This window comes from Choristoneura fumiferana, chromosome 14 (assembly GCF_025370935.1).
Source record: "Choristoneura fumiferana chromosome 14, NRCan_CFum_1, whole genome shotgun sequence".
NCBI lineage: Eukaryota > Metazoa > Arthropoda > Insecta > Lepidoptera > Tortricidae > Choristoneura > Choristoneura fumiferana.
In genome coordinates, this window is record NC_133485.1 from 8,316,676 (window position 1) to 8,329,233 (window position 12,558).

Consider the following 12,558-nt stretch of genomic DNA (forward strand, 5'->3'; position numbering starts at 1 on the left):
AATACCTGTAGATTTACTTTTTGAATTATTTATTCAAATCGGACGTCCCATTCAAAAGACATTAAGAATATAAAAATACCTATCAATCTAACCAAAAAATGTATTTAACGTCGACGCGCCCCGGCTTCGCGCGGGTCGGGTGTAGTTTTTGGGAAATGGAGACGTGTGTGAAGTGCCCTTTTTAGGGTTCCGTACCCAAAGGGTAAAAACGGGACCCTATTAATAAGACTCCAATGTCCGTCTGTTTCAATTACATTTGAAATTTACCAACAGCTTTGCGGTGAAGGAAACATCGTGAGGAAACCTGCCACAAACCTGAACCTGAAAAGCAACTATCGGACTGCTTCTGCTTGACATTAATAGTTAATAGCCCGAAGGTAGATATTATATTGCAGGGTTTTTAGGTTATTTATGGTGGCGTGAGGGAGTCCGGCGGAGCTATAGTGGCAGTAGAGTAAAACAAGATTTTAACTAGGTATATTTTATTCTTTTAGGGTTTCGGAGCCAAAATGGCAAAAACGGAACCCTTATAGTTTCGCCATGTCTGTCTGTCTGTCTGTCCGTCCGCAGCTTTGCTCAGGGACTATCAATGCTAGAAATCTGTAATTTTGCACGAATATATATTATGTGAACTATGCCGACAAAATGGTACAATAAAAATTCAAAACCAATTTTTTTTAAGAGTACTTACCTTCCATAGACGTAAAGTGGGACTATTTTTTTTTTCTCATCCAACCTTGTAGTGTGGGGTATCGTTGGATAGGTCTTTTAAAACCATTAAGGGTTGCTAAAACGATTTTTCGATTTAGTGATTTGTTTGCAATAGGACTGGATATGGTAAGAGGAACATTCTATCAGAGGGAGCACGACTATATAATGACCTGCCTGTTGAAGTTAAAAAGTGTAGGTAATACATTAGGCATGTTTAAAAGTAAACTTAGAGATTATATTAGTGTTAAGGTAAATTAGATGTTACGATTAGCTGGAAAATCTTACTAAAGATATTATTTGTCTAATTTTAAGCTCATTGTAAGTGAGTGAACATTGTTCTTTATGAGTAATAAAGTCTTTAAACCTAAATATTCAATTTTAAAGTGCAAATTTTCATTACAATCGAGCGTCCCCCCCCCCCTCTAAAATCTAAACCGGTTGGTGGAAAATTTTTAAAAAATTCAGGATGATAGTAAGTATATCAAACTTACAAGGAAAACTATAACGGTTAAGTTGGCTTGAAAATTATTAGTAAGTTATTTAAAAGCAAATAGCAGCCGAAGGTATAAAAATTATCTAAACTTGGAAGATTCCGTATAAAATACGAAATCTTTAGAAAAATTTGCTTAATTTTTTCGTAATGACTACGGACCCTATTTTGGGCGTGTCCGACTCGCTCTTGTTCGGTTTTTATTTTCATCGATTATATTAACTACTCGTAACCTATCGACACAAGTATTCAACAAAGAAATTTGTAAATAAGTATAGACCTAATATAAATAGGGGTAAACGTCTGTGGTAGGAATCCTATGATTCAGTGCTCACGTTCAGTGTTTAATGATAGTAAATAAAAGTATAGGGACATACTGATAGCTTTAAGTTATTACTTATAGCATCAGCATCTGTGCATGTGATCACGTGAGTTACTTCTACTTAGTTATTTGCATGCAATGCAGCCAATGCAACTTGCAGCAGCCATAACAAACTAGAGTAGGTAGTTACTAAACTTACCTACTCAAAAGATAACGCTAATGTTCGTCTGTGTATCAATCTCAGACGGATCCGCCTCAGACGGAAGACAAAAGGCAACCGTTCATTGTTAAGTCACTAAGTAATTCGTAGCCGTGTAGCAACGAAAACAAAATTAAACGTAAACAGAAACTTGCGTGACTGGTCTGCTAACAAGACGAGCGGCGCGGGCGCGGGCGCACCGGTGCCGCGCCCCCATTCGACGCTATGGCGCTGCGCTCGCAACTCCTGCGCAAAGGTAATCCCAATCATTCTATTTCTACATAATTTGATTATTTCAAAAAAAACTAGGGGCATAATTATATCAAAAATAGTGAATGTAGTAGTAAATCTTCAGTCTTGTGTAGTTAGTAGTAGTGTTTTTTCAAGTATGATGTCATGAAGGCCAAACATGAAGACATAACTAACTACTTTTTCAATAAGCACGTACCTAGTGTTTTAATACATACCAGACGTTATCCTTTACAGGAAACGTAATAAAATATGTGAATTTATGTGCGGTTTTTCACAGTGTTCATTATTTAGAGTATCAGCTAAAGCTCTATTTTAAAGTGTTTGTTTGTTTGTTTTTTACTGCGGTAAAAATACCTGTATAGTTAAAACTTTCGGGATTAAAGCTGGAATTAAAGTAGTACAGTATAGAAAAAAAATCGCACTTAGGTAAGTATAGGTCAGTGATTGCATAAAGTCGATCAAGAAAGTGCTCTACCAGTTTATGACATTAACGATTAGGTATTGTGACGTCAAATTTTATGTAAGTTAAAATTATATAAATACAATTATTAAAAAAAAACACGACTTTGTGCACATGAAAACAAGAGCGGAGATATTTTTATTGTTTACTCATAATAACCCGTTGATGTAGCCCCAAAGTAAGCGTTAGCTTAATTTAGAATTACATATTAAAGACACTCAAAACCATTTTAGTAAGCCCAAACACGGTTAGGTTATCTACGTTATTCTGTTTTGGAAATTGAGTATCTAGATTCCGGCTACATCATTAGATCAGGTCTATGGGACCATATTATTGTATTATCATCAACATTACGTCACAGTTACAAGTACCTAAGTAAAAATTAGGTCATTACATTCCATTACAAACTTACATGGGCACGGGTACATACGTGGACCTTAATAAATAGGTAAATAAAACCATACAAGCGAGTATTGGGCCACGCGCAGTATAGGGTTCTATACTAATATGTGGCCAATATTCTATATATTTTTTTACTACTATACTCAGCGGCACAAAATTTGGCCCTCGCGACATACAGAATTACCTATTATTGGCACTGCATACATTTGAGGGTCAGTTTTTTGGCGCTCAGTAGTTATATTATTTTTTTTTTGCATATTATTCAGCATAACAATCAGGTTTGCTTGTAGAGGGGGGTGGCCACTTGATTGTAGTGAAAATTAGCACTTTTAAGCTTATTATTTTGCAAACGGATCCCTAAACCGAAAAATGGTCTTAGTAAACATAGTGAACCTACAATGTTTTTACATGACCTTTCTAACGATGTACCTATTACAGATTTAGATAAAAAAATACTAGAAAAATATTAAAGAAAAAATATACAAGAGTTCGGACTACTAACTACTACGGAACCCTAAATGTATGATTTATACCCATACCTATGTATGATTTATTTTATTACCAAAATAGTACCAATTTATAAATTTGGTTGTACTACTTAATTATTCAGAATTTAGTACCTAGTCTAGTCAAGATTCCATCGCAGCGATTACTGGAAATACTCGGCTCTACCTACTCTACATAGAATTCGCATACTACGAAGTTTTTGATAACGTAATGACCAACATTTCATACCATTTTTGAGAAAAATTAAATAATTCAGGTTTTACGAACTACATTATGGCATTACCTGTATACCTAGTGCCATCCACGAAGACGCGCGATTTTGACAAAATTAGACATTAATGACATTGTAATAAGAACCACGGCACGCGTCATCGTGAATAACTCTACTTATACAATTGTATTTTGTTCGTTTTCTTTTGTACAATAAAGAGTTTACATACATACGTATATACACCTCTATAGTTATCTTATCTTGCAACTTTTAATTAACATTTAAATCCTCCCGAGCACAAGGTGATTTAAACATAAGGTTCCAATAGATGGCATCTTTAATCTTATGTCATTAGCAATAGAGATGATAGCATGGTGTCGTCTATTGGGCATTAGCGTGTCGAGCGAGCACTCGGACGTTACCTGATGCAACCTTTCCTTATCAAATAACGTTGCCGTCGGTCCGACATCGCTTCGGTAGCTCAATGGAAATGAATGAGGCTTCACTTCGCATATTTTCACACCCGTTGCCAAACACGACAATGTAACATATTAGAGGCTCATTGACGTACAACTAACGTGACGGTGTCAGCTAACCTTGAGAGCCTTTGCAGTAGCTATAATAATACTTACTTAATTGAAAAATTGTTAGAAGATCGCGTAATTTATCGTAAAGTGCTGTGCCCTGGATTTTTAATTTGCTTTAGGTAGGTACTTATATTTTTAGGTATTTATATAGAAGAGCGACGACAAGGCAAGACAGGTCCGAGTGGAGAGCCTTGGGGGAGGCCTATGTCCAGCAGTGGACGTCTTTCGGCTGACATGATGATGATGACTTATATAAATAAATAAATAAAATAAATATCACGGGACAATTCACACCAATTGACCTAGTCCCAAAGTAAGCTTAGCAAAGCTTGTGTTATGGGTACTAAGCAACGGATAAATATAATTATATAGATAGATACATACTTAAATACATAGTAAACACCCAAGACCCGAGAACAAACATTCGTATTTTTCATACAAATATCTGCCCCGACACGGGAATCGAACCCGGGACCTCAAGCTTCGTAGTCAGGTTCTCTAACCACTAGGCCATCTGGTCGTCTAAAAAAACTTATATTTTGCTAGACTCTAGCTAGCTCTAGCTAGCTTACTCCCTAAGCTAATGATTAGACTTGGTATTTTACATAGTCACATTGCTGCATAAACAACTATTTCGTTAGTAAGATTGACTAGATCAACAGCAGCGATCCACAGATCGATCGCGATTGATTGGAGTAGAGCGTAGGCAAAAACTATTTTCGTATAATTTTCACTAAATTGCGGGTTTATATATTATTAAAATAATCTATAAATTGGCACAAGAACGATCCCCTAGTAGTTCATAAATAATCATGCTAATAACAGGAAAAGCTGATGTAATGAAGGCGATAGAGCACAAATAATAAAGTTGCAATTTCGGTGATGGAATAAAATAAATGTAATTAATTACGAGTATGATAGGGGTATCGAATATAAATCAGAGGTCACTAGGGGCGGCAAAAATTTAATATCCTATAGGTGAAAAACTTAAGTAAAAAAATGACCTGTTCTATGTAGTAGTAACGTGTCCGTATAAACAAACTGACATTCCAATTCGAAGAATCACTTAAGCTCCATATTAACACTAGACCATACCAACAAGGGTATTTTCTTAAGTTTTTCACCTATACTGGCGCAAATTTATAAATCTGGCTCTGCTTATGTAGCAAAGTGTCTTCATTCATTCGCGAAACTAGAGTAAATACGATCGGGGCACCTATACTCTTTGGGCATCTATCATAGTTTTACCCTAGTACATTTTAAATTTAATTCTGTAGTATCTAAGTTTGCAGCAGTGAAAGGAATTCTGGATGTCCACAGTATTCACAACAAATGGCAACCAAGTTCGGCAGTTACACGAGCTGAAAGGGGCCGAGCGAGCAGGCGTGGCCAGACTGAGGGAAGTTCTCGAAGATCGTCTACAGGACATCAAGCGAGCCAAGACCTTCAAACATGAGAGAGTGATCTCATCACCCCAGGATACTAAGGTAGGAACAGTCGAAATCGTTTGTTTTCTGTCCCACCGTGGAACGTTCTCACAGTGAGTGCCACAATGATTTTACTTGCCAGGTAATGCGATGTTATTAAACCACACTTCTCGTAAACGATTCCCAAAGTGTGCTCTGGGAGTTGCCAAACTTAAGTGACAGTGAAACGGCAATAAAGATTAGAGTGGCGATCACGAACTGGAAAACTCCCAACAAGATGGACCGACGATCTGGTAAAAAGTAACAGGAGAACCATTTGGACGCGGGAAGCGCAGCTGCGCAGGACCGATCGTTGTGGAACTCTTTTGGGGAAGCCTCTTTTGACCAGCAGTGGACGTTTTTCGGCTGATATGATGATGATGATACTCTTATTAAGTACTTTGACAGTAGAGTCGCGTGACCTTATGGAGGAACCAATTTTGAATAACGGACAATTAACTCTTTCGGTAAACAAGTACTTTTCTAATTGAAAAATGCCTAAACAACTTTTCTTAAATAATGACAACAACGGAAAAGGAATCCTAGTTTTATCTTAAACGTCGAATCACGACTAGCCGACCGCTCTGTATAGAAAATGTAAACATTCAAAGTCTTCTATTATAGAAGTAATGCTTACAGAAAAAAACTAAACACCTGAAGTAAATATTTATAGGTACTGCAGCCGTGAACGTCCAACACTAACATGAAATTATTATCGCTCTATTTCACGTGGATCGGATATGTTAACTGGTCATTTAGTTACGGGCAATTATTTCATGTTTCCTAAAATGTAGAACTAGCTAGGGTATAGGTAATAGGAGGACTTGATAAATGTATTTACGTTAAATTCCAGGTGAAGGTGAAGGGAGCGGAAGGTGAATTCCTGAATTTTTGCGCAAATAACTATTTAGGATTATCGGTAAGTAGAAAAGTCCCCACCTACGTAATGCAATTAATTTGGGAGTGTTGTTAATTGGTATCATTATAGGTACGTGTCAATTACTTAGTTTAAGTAACGTCAGGGTAGCTTGATAGTTTTTGTTGTTTTTCTGTATCGTTCTGAAGTGAATTATGTTATTTTTACTACTTTTTTTTAACTTGCAATGTTTATCTATACGTTTATCTATACCAGTAAATACCTATACGTTTTTAAGATCAAACATTTTGTCTAGGTACTTACCTACTTCTAGTGGTCGTAATGAGTTGAAATTTGATACGGATATGAAGTTTGGCTGACAATTCAAGTACTACAATCAACAAAAATACAGTCAGCCAAAAAGGTTGCATCAAAATGTTTTTCACTGAAACTATGTTTATGATGTTTTATTACTGTTTTTTAAATATTTTTACTCGTAATCAATCGCGTCTAGTAGAAGATCCGAACTTGAAAAGATCTTCACCGGTCTGATAATATAATGAATTGTATTTTTATAATAATTTAGTATTTTAGAAAATATATTAGAAATGATTTTGCTAAAAAATCCTCGACAGGCAATTTTTTTTCATTTTTTTTAATTAAATGCAGACAACCCTATATCAACGTGTTCACAATAAAACAGCGCTTACGTTAATATACAATTTGTTCTATTATCTAACTAATCAAATGACAGTAACTGGCATCGACATAATAACTGGTAAAGTTTATACCTGGCAACCCAGTAGTTCGTCCAGTAAACAATAGCAAACCCAACGTCTACATATTCTATATGTATTATACTTTTAAGTTAATGTAAAATTGTCTTTTTTTCTCGATGATGCAACAAAAATTAATTAAAAAACATTTTTTTTAATAATTAAAAATAGCCTGTCCAGGTTTTTTTTTAGCAAATCCGTTTCTAATATATTTTCTAAAATACTAAATTTATTATAAAATACATTTCATTCTATTATCAGACCGGTGAAGATCTTTTCAAGTTCGGATCTTAGACTAGTCCCTGTTTCGTTTATTTGCAGAATCATCCCGAAGTGGTGGAAGCAGCAAGGGAGGGCTTACGCAAATATGGCGCTGGTCTTAGTTCCGTGAGATTTATTTGCGGAACTCAAACTTTACATAAGGTTAGTTGACGTAGTGAACGTTGCAGGACTCCAATAAGGACGCTAGCGTTTATCGCGAACATAAAGCAATCATCCCTGTCGCTCTCGCATACTGGTTCGAAAGGAATAAAAAACCACTTTGTAAGTATATAGTTACAGTCAAGCTTAAAAGAAACTTAAACCTTTTATTACTTTGTCACTGTCTAGTAAAAAGTTTTAAACTTTCCCAGTATTGTTGCTTACTTTACTGCGGTAGAGTACTAAATGGGTTTAGATTATTTGCTACCAAATGCTATTGTGATAAGTAAAATCTGACTGGACTTTTATACCTACGGTTGTCAAGGAAAACCGTCATTTAAGTTTGTCTGAGATGTGTTTCCGTTCTTTGTAATAAGACCGTTACTGTCTACTGAAATCTAATAAATAACTCACCTTATTTTGTCAGGAACTAGAACACAGATTGGCGCAATTCCATGGTCGGGAGGATGCCATCCTGTATGGCTCGTGCTTCGATGCTAACGCTGGGCTATTCGAATCCATGCTGACGCCAGAAGATGGAGTGTTTTCTGATGCGCTCAACCACGCCTCCATCATTGACGGAATACGGCTCTGTAAAGCACAGAAGCACCGCTATCCACACAGGGACTTAAGTGGTAGGTTTCTTTTAATAACATGACTTTAGCTTCCAATACATACCTTCTCCAATTCATTAGATTAGAGTCAAAGTCAAAAAATTTCACGTTCATCATCAACACAGAATGTTCGACTCCCATTTTCAAAACTTCACGAAATATTCGGTATCTCAACAAGAAGACAATATAAACCATGGAATATTTTGACAGAATTAGAGCACCTGCTAGCACACAGCGATGCTCGCATCAAACTGATAGTGACGGATGGAGTTTTCTCCATGGACGGCAACGTGGCACCGCTTCCGGGACTACGTGAACTGGCCGACAAATACCGCGCGCTGTTGTGCGTTGACGACAGTCACGCTACTGGCTTCTTCGGGGCTACAGGCCGGTATGTGGACCATTCTTCATAACTGTAATCGGAACACAGACAGCTCGACCACTGCTGAACAGCTGAATATAGTCTCTCCAGCAAAGACGGGAAAGGGTTGCACGCTTTCCTCGCTCCACTGCTGCTCTCGAAATTATCATATCTGAATCTTGTGGCTTCAACTCAAAAGGGGCTGTCTTAGAAGAACTGCGTGTTCTCGATCGATGGTCACCATTGCTAACCTTTTCAAGACACAATTTATAGAGCTGTCCCTTATAAAACGGAGTAGTCGCTCTGCGTCAACAAATGGTAGAGACTAACCTAACCAACTAAAAGTTGGAAAACCCCGACTTTGTCACTTCAAAGTTCAATATCTCAAAAACAGCTAAATTGAGTTTGATGAATGTTTCATGTCTAAGAACATTTGATGAATGGCGAATTATTATGATAAGACTCAGATCCTCGACTAAAGATAACATCGCTGAATCCAAGGGAGAAGCTATACGAGTATAAGGGAGAAGCCAGCGCTACCCTCAATCATTACTGTTAAGTACATGTGATTTATTATTTAGGCACGATTAGTGAATCTTTTACCTCTTATTCCAGGGGTACCGAAGAATACTGCGGCGTAATGGGCGCAGCCGACATCATTTGCTCAACGTTGGGCAAGGCTGTAAGTGGCTCGGCAGGAGGGTACACCACGGGGCCCAAAGAACTTATCACCCTGCTCCGGAATGTCTCGCGCCCGTATCTGTTCTCTAATGCGCCCCCGCCACCTGTAGTGGCTGCTTCCTTGAAGGTAAAGAATTAATACGATCTCTTCTTCAATGTTCTATAAAGATTTAGCCCTCTAGACACTGAAATGTAATGCACTAGTCCTGAATATTTAATAGAGTCTCTAGAGTAGCGTTATCGTCTAGCGGTCAGATTTAAGGGTCTCTGTTAAATTTTTGTTATATGTATGTAATGTATGTATACCTAGTATCGTCCACGAAGACGTGTGATTTTGTCAAAATTAGCCATTAATGACATTGTAATAAGAACCACGGCACGCGTCATCGTGAATGACTCTACCATAAAATAGATATCTGCGATGTCTTCTCTGTTTAATGTAACAAAATAAACAGATATAAGTATCGCACTCTTAGATTAAGAGTATGTCAACTCCCAACAATACCCCGTTTAGATTTAGACTCCATTAAAATTCTGGAAAGTCTAAATTAAAACGGTGGATTATTTTTATTAGTTGCTCTTTATCTAGGAGTGCAATATCCCACTAATCCCACTAATATTATAAATACGAAAGTTTGTAAGTCTGTTTGTATGTTTATTTGTTTGTTTGTTACTCCATAACGTCAAAACCGCTGAACCGATTTAGATGAAATTCGGTACACAGATAGTTCGAGTCCCGGGGAAGGACATAGGATAGTTTTTATCTCGGAAAATTGCATAGTTCCCGCGGGATAGCGATAAACGAATTCTACGCGGACGGAGTCGCGAGTAACAGGCTAGTGTCACATAAAATAACAGGAACAACAGACACCTAGTGGCAAAACTGACCTAAGACTAACCACTGGACTGTTGTCCTCCAGTCCCTGGACCTGGTGGAAGGCAGCAGTGAGCTCCGTGATCGGCTGCAACGCAACACGCGCGCCTTCCGCGAGGGTCTGCAGGCGGCCGGGCTCACGGTGGCCGGGGACGACCACCCCATCTGCCCCGTCATGGTCGGAGAGGCGCCCCTGGCCGTCGAGCTTGCGTCCGGCATGCTGAGTAAGTTAATAAGCTCTAGAACAGGGAAAACTAATGTGTGTTATAGAGCTCCTCCACCTCCACACTGCATAAACATGCACAAATCACACAAACCCAACTATCACCACCACCACCACACTACACTGACGCGTTACGAACTCAACCAGAGTTCATCCTCAGAGCAACACAACCGTTCACCACGCTACTAGATGTTAGTCTAACATCGCGGGTCAGAAAAAGTAATCGTTTTTAGTTCATTGGTATAAGGTCGCAAAGAAAGTAACGCCTGATTCAATAATTTGAATTTGTGGTCTGAAAATCAAAATAGTTGAAAATCTATGTAATGTAGTATTCAAACCTAGCGAGCCGCAGGTTAGGTACAGATTCTTTATCCTCCGTTATTACTTAGTGATTAAAAATTTAACACGTTCGTCACTTACTAAAGGGGCAACATTTGTTTTAACCCCTGTAACGCCGCGTGTTTCAGAGCGCGGCATCTACGTAGTGGCATTCAGTTACCCCGTGGTGCCGAAGGGCGGCGCGCGCGTGCGGGTACAACTGAGCGCCGCGCACACGCCGGACGACGTAGCGCGCGCCGTAGACGCCTTCGCGGAGGTCGGGAAGGCTATTGGACTTATAAAGGGTTAAATCGGACTAATCAGAAGACGATTGGTTGGAAGTGATGGTGTGTTCTCTATTTGGGTACAGTTGTGGAAACTGAATGGCGTACCAGGGTGGAGCCTTTTTAAATTCAATTTCTGGATGATTTCTTTGGCAAATGTACTAATATAATGTTATCATGACATTTGTGGCGAAAACGTTCCCTTCCTGGTATGTGGTTCGTTTTTTTTACTGTACTTTTGTAAGTATGTATGTTTTTGATTTAGTCAAAAACGACTGATCTGACTTTGATGAGTTTTTTCACAATCCAAACCCTGAAATATATTTAAAAAGCAAAATGTAAAGTGACATAATTCCATTCTAAATATCACGAGTAAAAGTGTTAGGGGATCATTCATTACTATGTGATTTTTAAGCCACTTTTATCTCTCCCCACTGATGACACGTGGTTAGAATTTAAATGTGATATTTTGTGATTTTTACCGAAACCTGAACCTCACGCTTTTAATGGACGATCACTAAGTTGGCAGAATGATAATATGAAACTGTCTTTACGTTATTGAATTTGACTGAACGAATTGATAAAAACCAGATTGGCAGAGCATCCAAAAATAAATGAATGCAAAAATGTAACATTATACATGCTGTTCGGCTAGAACGTCGTGTACCTACGAGTATCTAATGGACAAATGTAAATACCCAATGCAATAAAGTTTTTTAGACAACTTTTCGTATTATAATTGCTCCCCCTTCTTCTACCCACAACAAATCATATGAATTATTTGCACACCTTATAATCACGAATAAATCTACTGTATTTAAGCCTAGTTTAGACTTGCAAAAAAATTCGTGCAATGAGGGCTATCGTTTTTTGTCTCACTAGATGGCGCACTGTTGCGTGAGGTTTTTAAGTGTGGCTTTCAGAGTCTGTTATTACGGGCGTTAAAACAAAGTTTAGATTAAAATCATATTTAAAACACCTTAAAACCGTACCATAAAAATATCCAGCCACCACAGTGTTGCTTAGTCCCGTTTTGTTCGGAATAAAAGGGAGGACAAAAGTTTCCGAAAGACAAAACTGTCTCAAAACACAGACATTCATTGCCCCGTAACGCATAATTGCCATAATTAATTTCAGGTAATGCAAAATATTCACAAAAAAATTCTAATTATAAATAAACCCGCGTAGCTCACCCAAAAACTATGAGATTTGACATTTCGGAGACCTCACGCTACACTAGCGCCTCTAGCGGCGAATTCATTCGCGATAGCCCTCATTGCATTACTTACATTCCGGAGCTCGATTGACCTCTACAAACTCGTTGGCTGTACAGCCTCGCAATATAATGCAACTTGCACGATTTTTCTTGCACGTCTAAACTGAGCTTTATACTAACCTAACGCCTTACCTGTTGATTGCTTTTATAGACTGATCGTAATTTACCAGACCGGAACACAGAACTAACAATAAGAAGAATAGAATTATGACACGAAACAAACAACAGCTAACAGCGAAATACAAACAATTTTCTCTGGGTTCTGGAA

The 12,558-nt window shown here is 38.0% G+C and overlaps 1 protein-coding gene across 1 annotated transcript; it reads left to right on the forward strand.

Moving 5' to 3' along the window:
- Window positions 1-1,897: 1,897 nt before the first annotated feature.
- LOC141435005 (2-amino-3-ketobutyrate coenzyme A ligase, mitochondrial-like) lies at window positions 1,898-11,738 on the forward strand (the record flags this gene model as incomplete). The annotated part of the gene is given in 9 exon segments (XM_074097512.1): window positions 1,898-1,978; window positions 5,462-5,628; window positions 6,461-6,526; window positions 7,561-7,662; window positions 8,087-8,294; window positions 8,484-8,664; window positions 9,250-9,442; window positions 10,236-10,413; window positions 10,880-11,738. Coding segments are annotated over 9 exon segments (1,287 nt in total). The 3' UTR covers window positions 11,041-11,738.
- Window positions 11,739-12,558: the final 820 nt, after the last annotated feature.